This window comes from Colossoma macropomum, unplaced genomic scaffold, assembly GCF_904425465.1.
Source record: "Colossoma macropomum unplaced genomic scaffold, Colossoma_macropomum, whole genome shotgun sequence".
Classification (NCBI taxonomy): Eukaryota; Metazoa; Chordata; class Actinopteri; order Characiformes; family Serrasalmidae; genus Colossoma; species Colossoma macropomum.
In genome coordinates, this window is record NW_023494802.1 from 10,000,926 (window position 1) to 10,015,861 (window position 14,936).

At 38.6% G+C, this 14,936-nt stretch overlaps 1 protein-coding gene across 1 annotated transcript; it reads right to left on the bottom strand.

Moving 5' to 3' along the window:
* Positions 1-898: 898 nt before the first annotated feature.
* Positions 899-13,309, bottom strand: pcmtd2a (protein-L-isoaspartate (D-aspartate) O-methyltransferase domain containing 2a). Its single transcript, XM_036591364.1, has 6 exons — positions 13,039-13,309; positions 10,916-11,234; positions 7,024-7,126; positions 6,730-6,901; positions 6,417-6,540; positions 899-5,683 (listed from the first exon to the last, which is right to left on the bottom strand). Exons 2-6 carry the CDS (start codon positions 11,220-11,222, stop codon positions 5,253-5,255), a joined length of 1,137 nt encoding a protein of 378 aa, XP_036447257.1. The 5' UTR covers positions 11,223-11,234; positions 13,039-13,309; the 3' UTR covers positions 899-5,252.
* Between the last annotated feature and the right edge of the window lie 1,627 nt (positions 13,310-14,936).

The window sequence follows — 14,936 nt, forward strand, 5'->3', positions numbered from 1 at the left end:
GATGCAGCAAAAAGGAGTGGCTGAAAATGTGCCTTAATGCTAATGTTTCCATTTTCAGTTTATTGAAGCTTTCAGCATTATTGCAGTGTTAAAAACTAAAGCTTTGCATAGTGTTCCAAACTAATACTCTATACACAAGCTAAAATGCTAGTGGTGTTGGAACAATATGATGCTCTATACTGTTACATCCGTTGTGGAACATTACAAACAAAATGTTATCATGGACACTTTCAAAGATCTTCACCACTTCTGTTAAACAAGTTGCCATTTCACTAAAGATGTTCTTTTGTTTGTTTTTTTGTTGTTTTATTTTGTTTTGCGGAGTATCTGGTTTTACAAGGTCTCATTGTGCTGTCTTTGAGCCCATGCCTTATTTGATGTTTGCACAGCTGTTTAAGAGTGTTCCTGGTTGAGCTGTGAGCTGTTTCACCGGTCACAGTAAGGCTGTTACAATGCTATCGTTTCATATTTCATGTGCTAGGTAAAGGGCCGATCAATTAGCAAGAGGGGAAAAAAAGGATTCCATAAATAAAGACAGCTGACCTAAAACCCGAAATCCCCAAAATGTATGAACACCCACAGATTATTAAAAATGACATTGTATGCACATGTATTGTCTCATAGGGAGGGTTTCCAGACTTGGATTAAGCCTAGGCCTAGACCAAAAAGAATTTCCAAAGGTAACTGTCCATTGACACTGAAATCAAGTCTAATGCGAGTTTTTTTCCTCTTCTCTTAATACATTATCATTATATTGTAAATCGTAATAATACCCTCAGTAATTGTTATGCAAAATTTAATATCAGCACGTGCCTTCTGCCATGTTTCCTCAGTGCACTGTGGCTGTCACGATTAATCAGTTAATAAGCCTAAAAATAACCACAACTTGCATATTTCATAATGTTACCATTTCAAACTTTATTTGACTTTTACATAAACAGTAGTTGTGGCTCTATATGTTCTTGAACACAGATCTGTAAAGGCAAATTTTACATTCTTCAGACATTCTCACAGTGTGGGCACATTTAAAAACTGCAAAATGCAAAATTGAGGCAAGGTGTGCTCCTCTAGGATTTGCTACATTTGACAGTCAGTCTTTAAATATTTCCACAGAATTCTGAGAAAGCTCTGACGTTGTACCACAATTGGACATCAATTCACAAGTGACTCAGCAAAAACACCTACATTGAATTGTCACTTTTGGATGTAGTTCATGAACAGAAGGTGCAATTTCTGTCCCAGCAATCACCTACAGTGAGGGGAAACGAGTATTTAGACACAGTTTGGTAATACTGAATATACAACCGGTGCATATAGCCACTTTCGACTTATTGATTTAGAACAGTGAACAAAATGTAGTTTATATGTATTTATATGTATTAGCAAAAGAAAAGGTAATAACTAAGAGATTTTAAATGTTTTGAAAATTGAATTGATGAAGTATAGACTCTTATTACTTACTCACATATACGTTGTCCATTTTATCAGCCTTGCTTACCATATAGGAGCACTTTGTAGTTCTGCAATTACAGACTGTAGTCCATCTGTTTCTCTGCATACTTTGTTAGCCCTCTTTTACCCTGTTCTTCAGTGGTCAGGCCCCCTACAGGACCACCACAGAGCAGGTACTATTTGGGTGGTGGATCATTCTCAGCACTGCAGTAACACTGACGTGGTGGTGGTGTGTTAGTGTGTTGCGCTGGCGGTACGGTGCTGCTGTATTGTTTAAACACCTCAATGTTGCTCCTGGATTGAGAAAAGTCCACTAACCAAATATATCCAGCCTACAGCGTCCTGTGGGCAGTGTGCCGTGACCACTGATGAAGGACTAGATCGGGATGTCCAGTCTTATCCGCAAAGGGCCAGTGTGGCTGCAGGTTTTCACTCCAACAAAACAGGAGGTCACCTGATGAAACATTTGAAGACCAAGACCGACTGATTAAACAAGTGGAGGTGTGCTCCAGCATGTTTGGAGTGAAAACCTGCAGCCACACTAGCCCTTTGGGGATAAGATCGGACACAACTGGACTAGAGGATAAATAACACAAACTGCAGCAACAGATGAGCTACTGTCTCTGACTTTACATCTACAAGGTGGACCAATAAGATGGGTGTGTCAGAGTGGACAGTGAGTGAACACTTCAAAAACTCCACCAGCACTGCTGTGTCTGATCCACTCACACCAGCATAACACTAAATGTAGAGCAAAGTGCACCTATACGATAAATGGAAGTTGGTATTCGCTGGGAAGATTTCATGTAACGTAGTGAAGGTGAAGAGGCTTCCTAAAGATCTCAGGGACACAATTATTAAACAACACTCGAATGGAAAAAACTACAGAACCACAGCCAAGACCTTAAACTTCCCTGTCAGTACAGCTGGTTCAGTTTTAAGTAATTCAGCTTGTCATGTTTGGAGAAAGAAAGGCTGCAGATATTCGAGAAGAATTTAATCCCGTCAGCCAAGAAACTAAATCTGTGGAGAAGATGGATGTTTCAACAAGAAAACAACCTCGAACATAGAGACAAAAATAGCTTAAGACTGGTCTCTAAAAAAGGAAGGTGCTTTCATGGCCAAGCCAATCTCCTGACTTTGTTTGGGTTTTGCCAAGAGGAAAAGGCCAAAACTGAACCACAATGTGACAAAAAGCAAATTACTTCTTACTGAAGGTATCTTGAAACTGTAGTTCCCAACAACAGCTTTTCAGCAAGGTACTAATGTTATTTTTGGTGTCTGAATATTTTTTCTATATCAATTATTTTGTTTTTAAACATATCTGTCGATTCTTACAAATACATACTTTTTGTTCATAAAGTCAGAAGATGTATGTAAATTGAGTGGATATATGCACTGGAAACATTTAACAAAAGCAAAAGTGTCTGAAAACCTGTTTCCCCCCCACTGTAAATTTAGGCAGTGTCATCACTTGTCTTCCCACTATTTGATAATGCCCCGGAAAAGCGATTCATGGCAGTCCTTGGTTTTTGAAACACCCGAGTCCACAATGACTCATTTATTATATTTGTGTGTGCTGTAGCACTCAGCATGGCACACAGAGACAGACATTTAATACAAACCATGATAACCGAAGCAAAACATTCGGATCACTCTGTTGGATGAGAACTTACTATACTCCTACATCCCTCTTAACTTCAGTGGAGTTAGGCATATCTTTTATTTATAGCATTTTTTCCCAAAGCACAGTAGAACTTCTCACATATCACTGAAGTAATTTAATCTTTCACACACTTCATTGAAAACAAACACCAAGTTTTTTTGTCATTTCATTTTCATAAAATGTATCAGTCTCTAAAATCCGAGATAAAGATGAAATACACAATAAAAACACGCAAAGCCAAACGGTTCCACACAACACAAGATTTGTGATTCAGCAGGCTACCAGCCATTGTTTAGAGTAATAACTCTACTGACATAAGAAGGAAAGAGCAAAGGAATCCAGTGAAGGCTCTGTCTCAGTAGGGGACAAACAAAAAAGCAAAAAACCTGGCTAGTAACCTAGGAGACTACATTTAACATCAGCAGGCAGTAAGAGAAATATATTGATTCAGTTATATTGAAAAAGAGGTTGTTGACATGTAGGGATGATTTGTTCTGGAACAGGGCAAATCTTTGACTTCTTCTATTGTCCTAAATATTTTTGAAAGAAGAAATACACAATGCTTGATAGCCCAATCAGGAACTGTTTTAACAGTGTTATGGGCACTCCTGGTCAAAAATAGATTTACTAAAAGCGAATATATTTACTGTTCATATTTAGTTTGTACTGGTTTAAGTTTGGTTGTGTTGTTTATAAATGCCTTTTTGCAATTTCTGATTCAAGCTTTAATACTTATATATACACAGATGAGCCAAAACATTATGACCACTCATGGATAAGGAAAATAATGTTGCTTATCAAAGGCCCATGTGAAGATCTGGAATATTAGATGGTAAGCGAACAGCTGGTTATCATAGTGAACATGTGGGACAAATGGGCAGGCTTGAAGACTTGAGTGACTTTGACAAAGGCCAAATTGTGATGGCCAGACGACTCGGTCAGGGCATCTCCAAAACGGCTTTTGGGGAGCTGCCAGTCAGCAGTGGTGAGTACCTACTGACAGTGGTCTTAGGAGGGCAGAAGGGCTACTGTGGCAGAAATTTTTAATGATAGTTAAAATCAAGAGGTCCAATCCACAGCGTCTCCACCTCACAACTTAAAGGATCTAAGGGATCTGCTGCTAATGTCATGGTGCCAGATACCACAGGGCACCTTCAGAGCCCATGCCTCAGTGGGTCAGAGCTGTACTGGCAGCATGTGAAGGACCAACAACATATTAGGCAGGAGGTTATAATATTTTGGCTCATTTGTATGAATATATAAAAATATTATTTTAATATATAGTGAAACATTTTGCACTGAACAGTGTTATTGTCGCTGTCATTGAAAACATACACCTCCTAAAATGATAACTTTATAGGCGAAGGGAAAAACATTCTTATATTTAATATGGGGTAATGTAACTATTAGGCCTGTCATAGTTATTGCATAATTGTCTGATCGCTATTATTTTCCACAGTGGTTAACTTATGTCACAACTCACAATGTGAATTGGGTGCGTTTTCAACCGTTCAGCTGAGGCAAATGCAAAAGAAAGCAGAAAACACCTTTATTAAAAAGGACAAACTTGTGACTGGTGCTATGACACCTTTAAAGAGCAGTGATGAGTAATGTTGGTTTGTTTGAGCTCGAGCTGCGTCTGTCGTCAGTTGGGAGCTACTAAGTACCAACAGCTAGGAAGCAGTCAAAATCAGTCAATTTGGCTACTTTAGACTTGTATTTTAATATTTGCATACAACAAGCAAAAAAGACTAATTGTTAATTGCAATTATTTATCTGACAATAATCATAAATTAATTTGATGATCATAACAGGCCTAATAACTAGATGTTGGACCATTTCTGTTAGTTAATCTTTATGAAATGTTGCCACAACGTAAAGGGCAGCTGTAAACAAAAAGTAGAATTATGAGATTTTGATATGACAGCGACGATACATCAGAATAAGTCTACACAGCATTATCAAAGAAGCTGTTTGTGCTTGACCGTTGATAACAAAAAAACTGATGAATCCTTTATAGTAACCACTAATTATTTGACCATTAAAAAATTGCACTTTGCAGCTCTGCTGACAAGGCAGGAGTTGGACTGATGGGGCATTGGGTACCTGTAGGTAGTCCGTAACTGAGCTGGGCTTACTTCTCTCTGTAATATAGAAGGTACATCTTGAGTGGCTCCGGAAGAGGGAGGCTGAGGATCTTCTCCCTCAGGACATTAACAGGAGCTTCAATTAGCAGAACTCTTCCCTCCTTCCTCCTCCCATCTTCGTCTTCTTCTGCCTCGTCCTCCTCGCGTTCACAAACCCCTCTGCAGTCCTCCTCTTCATCATCTGTCCCTGACTGGTTGTTGTTGTCATCCATAGGTCCAGGGATCAGACGACTCATGAACACGTAGCGATTCGTCAGTAGCGTGGAGTCGCGGTGTTCTCGTTTCTGTTTCAGGCGGGACCTGCCTCTGGACCCCACTCTCCGGGGCAGAGGCCACGACCCAGACACTGACTTCTTCAGCGTCTGCCGGATGGAGATGCGAGCCAAGTCCTGCAGGCTTCGGACCTCAAACATGGTAGCTGCACGACATGAAACACCGCATCAGTCAAAAGATCGACACAAGGTCAGGGAGAGGTGAGTACATTCAAGCACATTAAACCTTTACCGCATGGTGTTGCCCTGTGGCAACAGTGACTTTCCTTTTTTGACTAACTACTATATATTTTTTTTTCTTTTTCTTTGGGCAACTGAAGGCTTTCTGAATGGCATGGTGCTCTGCAGTGCATACAGTGGGAGTAAATAAACACACTGATATTTTTGCGTCATATTTACATTCCAACTTGATGGTTTTGTCAATATAAGTATTTTCATGTTCTTTTCTGTATTCTTAAAACATTTAAGCATATTTTGCTGTTACAGGCATTTTCTTTTATATCTGGATGATAAATATGTCCATGGCTCATGGTATGAGCTTTGTTTTATTCTCATTTTGTGCATTGCAGATTACAATTCCATTAGCATACGCTGTTGCCATATGGCAACAAAATGCAAAGCACCCCCAATATTTTTAATAATTGCACCATTTTAAAAAAAAAATATATATATATATATATATATTTTCATGTGTATTGCAAAATGCACTAAAATACAGGAATTTAGTAATATTTCTGTTGGTACATGTGTCATGAAATATTTACATAATGTAAAGGCCATTGTTTTCAAACAGCCACAAATGAAAATCTTTTCAATACAGAGTTTAAGGCTTTGATAAGACAGTTACATGACTGAGAACTACTATTGCAGACAACTTACGTAGAGATACTGCTCTGGGTTTGCCATTTTCTCTGTGTTTTGGTAGTACGAGAGGTGCGAAGGACACTGCGATGATCTTCTTGGTCTCCCATGTGTTGTATCCCGTCCGAGTAATTTTAGTAAGCTGAGAGAGAAATTGAAAATAATGATTATTCCTGTACATACATGGCAAACTAGAATAAAACCTTTAAAAAGATTAAAGATTATTGAGAAATCTGGGTGGATAGTTATTATTAAATGTAAAATTAGCCCAGGAGAAAGATTGTTCATGGGCTACATAATCAGGTTCTAGTATCACGGCAGCTATTCTTACCTTTTCCTCTAAAGGTAGAACGAGGATACCACCAACTTTCAGCAGGTTCTTCATGTAATCTTCATGCTCCCTCTGAACTCCTGCTCCGCAGTACACCCTGTCATACTGCCTGCTCTCTGGGGAAATCTCCAGACAGTTCCCCATAACAAACGACGGCTCACAGAACTCAAACCTGATGCATAAAAGATAATGCAGTTGTGTTTAAATGTTATTAATGTTACTGAAACTGCATCATATGCCCTCCTCTTACTAAAGCATAACATAAATGAAGCATTCAGCACAAGACTACAGGACCTGTCAAAGCTGTCACTCGTCTTGATAAAGCAGTCCAGCTTCTGATAAGCATACTCAATGACATCAGCATGTAGTTCGACACCGTGATTCACACCAAAAGGACCTGCAAGAACACAGACAGCTTGACATTGAACATTGAGTCATTGAAACGATACAGATACTTAACTTTGTTTGTAAAAAGTTGTCACTTGTTGTCATTTAGTTCTCCTCATCATGTAACCACCCCTGCAGTACTGCTGCTTTCAAGAAGCTTTTTATATATTTACTTGATCAGTCATATTACACGCAAATAATATGACTGAATGTTTGCATCAGTAGAAGTTTATACCAATAATGGTAGAAGAGAAAGCTACATTCTACAACCCCAATTCCATAAAAGCTGGAACACTGTGTAAATGTAAATAAATGTAAATAAAAACAGAATGCAATGATTTGCAAATCTTATAGACCCATGTTTCATTCTGAATAGAACATAGAACACAGATGTTGAAAGTGAGACATTTTACCATTTCATGAAGAACATTAACTCATTTAGAACTGATGGCAGCAACGCATCTCAAAAAAGTTGGGACAGGGCCGTGTCTACCATTGTGTAGCATCCCCTCTTCTTTTAACCACAGTCTGTAAATGTCTGGGAAGTGAGGAGACCAAATGCTGGAGTTTTGGGAGAGGAATGTTGTCCCATTCTTGTCTGATGTAGGATTCTAGCTGATCAGCAGTCCTGGGTCTTCTTTACTGGATTTTTGATTTCATGATGCGCCAAATGCTTTCTGTTAGTGAAAGGTCTGGACTGCATGCAGGCCAGTTCAGCACCCAGACTCTTCTTCTGCAAAGCCATGCTGTTGTGATGGATGCAGTATGTGGTTTAGCATTGTCTTGCTGAAATATGCAAGGCCTTCCCTGAAAGAGATGTTGTCTGGATGGCAGCATATGTTGCCAAAACCTGTATATTTCATTCAGCATTAATGGTGCCTTCACAGATGTGCAAGACACCCATGGCATGGGTACTAATGCTCCCCCATACCATCATGGATCCAGGCTTTTGAACTGTGTGCTAATAACAAGCTGGGAGGTCTTTATCCCGGAGAATGCAGTTGTCCATTATTTCCAAAAGGAATTTCAAATTTTGATTAATTTGACCACAGGACACTTTTCCACTTTGCCTCAGTCCATTTTAAATGACCTTGGGCCCAGAGAAGTTGGCGGCGCTTTTGGATCCTGTTCATATATGGTTTCTTCTTTGCATGATACAGCTTTAACTTACATTTGTGGATTGCACGGTGAACTGTGTTTAGAGACAATGATTTCTGGAAGTGTTCCTGAGCCCATGCAGTGATTTCCAGTACAGAATCATGCCTGTTTTCAATGCAGTGCCGCCTGAGGGCTCGAAGATCACAGACCCTGCGTACAGGAGGGATTTCTTTGCAATTTTCGGTTGAGGAACATTTTCTGAAATTGTTCCACAATTTTTAGATGAAGTTTTTTCGCAGATTGGTGAACCTTTACCCATCTTTGCTTCTGAGAGATTCTGCCTCTCTAAAATGCTCTTTTTATACCCAGTCATGTGAGTTAGTTGCAAATTGCTCCTTCAGCTGTTTTTTTATTAGTACCACTTACTTTTCTGTATTTATTCACATTTATTTACATTTTACACAGCGTCCCAACTTTTTTGGAATTGGGGTACATTCCTGTCCTGCCATGAGCCTGAACCTACTGTCATTATGTAATATTACATCTTAATATTTTAGCTTTGATAGAAGACTCTACTTATTGCACTTTTAGGTTACAACAGACAGACAAAATGGTAAATAAAGAAAATCTCCTATAATTGTCTATATTTAAAAAAAAAAAATTGAATCTTCCTTCATCCCACATACTTGCAACTTTATGTGAACAAAAATGGCAATTAAAAATGAACACTTATGGTTAGTGCTGGGACTATAAGCACCTTTAAAAAAATCGATAAATCATAATAAAAATCATAATTATGCATAAATGTCTTTTTTCATTATGTAAAACTACTCAAATTTTGCAGTTACACATTTAGTTTGTTATTTTCATCTTCCATTTGCACCCAAGGGGGTGAAAAAGCCATGCGTTTTACACACAAAAAAATTTGAAAACATACAAACATTATCACTAAGGCAGTCTTTCACATCTGAGCTTGTGGCTGAGTAGTTGTCAACCTCTAGAGACAGTAACCCTTAAAATCACACCTTCAGAACTGTATTCATTTACTGACACCCATATAAAGCAGTTCTACCATTAACATTATTAGCAACAGCTATTTATCCAGTTTTGATTTTTTATCAGATTTTCTTTACTGTGATACAGTCTTATGCAAAAGTTTGAACGCCCCTGGTCACATTACATGTTTTGTTTTGCGAAGTTCTGTGCAAAATTCATATTTATTTGTGGAATTTAACGTATAGAAAAAAATTATATAAAATGTGCCATAACTTTTGCACAAGCCACATTTTATATTTTGTTTTTCTTTCTATATGTCGAACAAATAAATGATTTTTTTCCCCATATATGTTCAATACGCAGCAGGATCCTATGTAGAGAAGGTATACTTAATTTCACTTAGAAATTCAACAAAACAGAAAGAACAAAACATTTAGAGTGGAATGCCCAAACTTTTGCATGTAACTGTATATTCCTCTGGCTGTCATACTAATTACATTTCCCAGATCCCTGAATAGTACTGCCGTATACCTCCAAAATTCTGAAAGGACATATTTTACAGGTTAAATTGTATAATTTGACATTTATGTGGTTACTCTTGTAGTTTCATTGCTCATTTTAATGCTTGGAGCTCCGAGCTGAAACAGAGTCTCACACAGTACTGCTGTGAACACCAGCTCCTGTATGAGTCAGTGGATCACCTTGTATTTTAGCAGAATGGGCTGTTACCCAGTGTCTTTGAGTCACAATGGCTAACAAAAAGACCTCTTCAATGCCATTACTACACACTGAATCTATTTCGTCTGCATCTTCTAACTGCATTCTCAGTGTTAAAGTGCTCTAGACTTGATGCAGGGATGTGGGAAGTGGGGGTGCTAAAGGGGGCTGCAGCACCCCTAGATTTCAGGAATGTTTAACTGGAACTGTTAAAAAATAGAACTATGCTATATTTTATGCTTTATTTATATATTTTCAAAAGCTACAGTTCACATACACTGCACAAGTTAGTGCTGCATTTTCACTACAGTCTTGCCAGCTGTTGGATGCTTTAGGGGAGTGTCGCTAAAACATAAACAAGTTTAGGAGCTCAGACATAAATGAACATAAAGTTGCACTATGTATGTTTAGGGGATTTGGAGACCTCTCTGGTGGAAATGTGTAATTGCATGCAACACGTGGAAGAACACTGTGGATAGTACTCTGACCCCTTCCCTGAGTGGATTAATGTGATGATTACAAGAGCACTAAAAAAGTATCTCTCTAAATATCGACATCGGCATGGGGCATTAAAAACCCCATACTGGTCGACCACTAGTAAATACATAAAGATGTATGATATAGTCTAAAAACTCCTACTCATTAGTTATATATGTATAGCATTATCTCTTGACACGTTCCAACATAATCTGTTTTGCAAATTAAAGAAAAAAATTAAATTGAAATAAGGCATGAAATTTTTCGTGATGTCACTGTACGTCACATACATGCTGCTTAAAATTTCAGCACATATTAAATTCATAAATATCAACTTAATGTGAAAAGAACTCACAATGACTAAACATTAAACTGAAGTAAGTACAAACACGCTGCTTCTAAAAGTGTTTACCTGTGTAACAGTGTGGCAGTGGGACATTGGCTCACACCGTGTCACACAGGGCAACTCACTGCTGTGTGTGTAAATAAAGTATCACTCCATAGCTCTTACCCAATATGAGGCCCACCATGGTGCTGAGGTATCCTGTCCCACTTCCCAGGTTGAGAAAGGACAGGCCTGGCTGCAGGTCCAGTGCCTCCATCACCTCAGAGTAGATACAGGGAGCAGAAAGGTGGATGTTGCCATGTCTCCAGGCCAGGTCCTTGTAGGCGCTGTCTCTGAACTCCTCTAGATAGTAGTCAGCACGATCAATAGCCCTGAAGGCACGCTCCACCAGCTCTGTACGGATGTACTGAGCCTCCTTCAGGTTGTCAATCAACTCATCATTGTCCTCACCTGCGCTCACTGCTCCACCCATTGTAGTTATACGCTGAGGAAGAACACAACGAACAACAATAAAAATCGTTAAAAATAATATTTTTATTTCTATAGCATTTTCCATTCCAGTGGCAGCTTAAAGTGCTTTACAGATGTGAGATAAAACTAAACAGCAATAAAAGAAAATATAAGTAATAATTTAAAATCATATAAGACAGTGATGGATCAAATTAAAAAGTTCCAAAGAGACATAAAAATGTAATTAAATGCTAAATTAAAGAGATACATTTTCAAATGTTTTTTTAAAACTGTGACCTGAGCTTAACTGTCTGATAAAAGTTGGAACTGAGTTCCACAGTTTAGAAGCATAATAACTGAAAGAGGCTACTCGATATTTTCTGTATTTTACAGAAGGCCATTATCTGCAGAACTAAGATCATGTGCTGGAACATAACTAACTTTACTAGTTGTGGTACTATTGTTATATACTATACTTTACTGTACTATATTTACATGCTATACTTTACAAGGTACAGTACTATTGTTACATTCTATTCTATATTAATTACTATACCCTACATACTATACTTTTCTACTTACCATACCTATATACTGTACTAGTTACTGTCCTACAGTTACATACTATATTTTACCTCATACGATACTATAGTTACATACTATACTAGTTACTGTACTATATTTACATACTTTACACGGTACAGTACTATTGTTACATACTATAACATATTAATTACTATACCATACATATTATATTTTACTAGTTACTATACCTTACATACTATACTTTATTAGTTACTGTACTATAGTAAGATTTTATACTTCCCTAGTGACTATACCCTACATACTATACTTTCCTAGTTACTGTACTATAGTTACATACTTTACCTTGCTTATTACTATACTTTACATGCTTCACTTTACTAGTTACATATGTTACTAGTTACTGTACTACAGTTGCATGCAACACTATACTAATTACTGTACTATAGTTAGATTCTATACTTTTCTAGTGACTATACCTTACATACTATCCTTTCCTAGTTACTGTTCTATAGTTAGATACTGTACCTTGCTTTTTACTATAGTTTCCGTACTATACTTTACTAGTTACTTTATTAGTCACATTATACTATACTATACTATACTAGTTACTGTATTATAGTCACATACTATACTTAGTTACTATACTAGCACTACATACTGTAATTTACCATGTAAGAGTTCAGTTAGTGAGAACTCTTGTCTTTCCCCAATTTAATGTCTTCAAATGTAATTTCTACTAACATAAAACTGTATACTCAAGCTAAAAACACTTGTCTCAACAAAGCAGTCCAGCTTCTGATAAGCATACCCAGTGACGTCAGCTTGCAGTTCAGCAACATGGCTAAAATGGAAAAACCTGTGAAATCAGCATTTCATCATCAGGTTGTCAACAACGTAGCAGCGCAGTTTCAGCGAGTGAGCGGCAGGTGGTGCTGTGGGGCAGAAAAGTCTAAACTTCCCCGGAGACTCACATGCTCAGAAACTGCGCGACTGAGCAACATGCCCACCAATCCTCACACTGCGCTCGCACTGCAGCTGCGCCACTCGAGAAGAAACGCGCACAAACGCGCCTTTGATGCGAAAGTCTCGAAAACATTCACACGATCCATTAGACGGAAAACACGCCCCTCTCAACACGCACGTTATTTACCAGGCTTTTCATGTCGGTTAGGTAAAAATGGGTACTTAACGTAGTGAAGAGTTTAGCGCAGACAACAATACGGCGTCGCATCTGGGGGATGGTAACCGATGGCGCTGAGAAGTGCGTTTCATAAGCGTTGTTTTCGGCTCACCTTAGATGCACCCAGTCGGTCTGGCTGGAAATAAAAGGCAGCAGATGGGCTCTGAGCTAAATCTGATCTCCACCGCAAACAAAGAAACTGCACTTCGGTGACTCAGCGTCTGACCACAACACACAGTGTCGGTTTACAGGTCACTTTTAACAGCCGTTCCGCGGTGGGTTCGTCTCCTCCATCGTTTCTTTTCCCGTCGGGTTTCAGCCTCTGTTCACATCCAGCGCGAGCGGCCACAGTGCGGGATGTAAACACTGATCAGCTGATCGTCTGACGTCACACCAGCACAAAACTGTGGGTTCCCTGAGTGAGCTGCAGAGCACAGTTACCTCCGTGTGTTTTAGCAAAGAAATCGGCAGATTCGGTGATTATAAACTATTAAATAAGAGACACTATTTAATGCCATGTCAACGAAGTTGGCTGGAGTTTGGCTCAATGGGCTCAACAACACGGAAGAGAACTAGAGCGAACAATAAACAATCCACATGGACCAGAGACTCAAACACGGTAGTATAACAGTTCCAGTGCAGTGGAGACAGAAACAAAGTACAATAATTCAGCATTTGATTATTGGTAGAACTGTTTAGTTCTCGAACCATCTTACAGGAAGTGCTTCCCACACATAGTTTCTCGTTTTAAAGCGCCCATATCATGGAAAAGTCAATTTTCTTCACTTTTTTTAAAATAAAAGACTTTGTATTATGTAAACGTTACTAAAATTTCAAAATTTACCACTCGCTTCCCAGTCCATATATGGAAACTTTTTGTGACGTCATAAAAAATTTTAATTTACATACATCCACCTAAGCCATGGACACACTACGTGACTTTCAGTGGTCAGACTGTTCACACTACACAGCTTGTTGTCTTGTAATTGGGAATCTGAATAATTGCGGTTGGCACACAAAATGACTGATCAGCGAATGGTCATTACCCAACCTGTAACAGGAGGAAAGTCTGTCTGGTCTTCTACTACATTTTGTCTTGCGAGAATGATGCGATACCAAGCACGTTTTTTTCTTCCAAAAATGGATGTCAACAAGAAGCTAGCGATCCAAGTTGTTTGTGCGCTTTTTATTTATTAATTTTTTTTTTGTAGCTATGCTTGAAGAACTCACTGCCAGTCACAACCGGGTCACAACACTTTTCACACTACAGGATTGTGACTCCCCTACAGATCCAGATATTAAGCCTGTAGGATATCTTTCACGTGTCTGCAAAGGCATCGGTGAGTCTCCCGGATGGCATCTTTACACAGTTCACATAAAGCAGGGGTCAGCAACATGTGGCTCTCTTTTACTGCCCTGTTGCGGCTCCACAGCAGAATTAGATTATTATGTAAAAACAAAATAATCCTCTTTTGCAGTAAAATAAAGCTCTGCTGATCATTCTAACAAAGTTTTAACACTAAATGGTCTTTAACGCTGGAGTTAATGTAGGCTATATCTGCTAATTCACCCTTTAACCCTAAAAGTTGGCGTACAGACTGCTGATCACATAGCAACACAGATAGCTAACAATCACGCCAAGCTCGTAGCTAATGAAAAGACAAAGAGTAAGATTTAAGATGAACATTGATAATTTGGAGACGAATGGGATTATTTGCATGAATAATCACTCCAGCTGGTTTCCTGATTCGTTTAATCTGTAACGAGAAACTGTTAAACACTAAAAAGTCACGAGGCTGAAGTCAGCTTCTCATTTGCCAGTCTCTTATTCAGATTTTCCTGTTCCACCTTAAATGGTGCAGCAGTTACATTCTGGTAACTCAGGCACCATTTAAGGTGAAACAGGAAAATTCAGACAAGAAGCTGGAGTCTTGTAAAAAGTTGAACGTTGAGAGACATTTTACAAGAAACCGTTCCACTTTTGAGGAAGTTTCCTGCCAGAGATGCGAG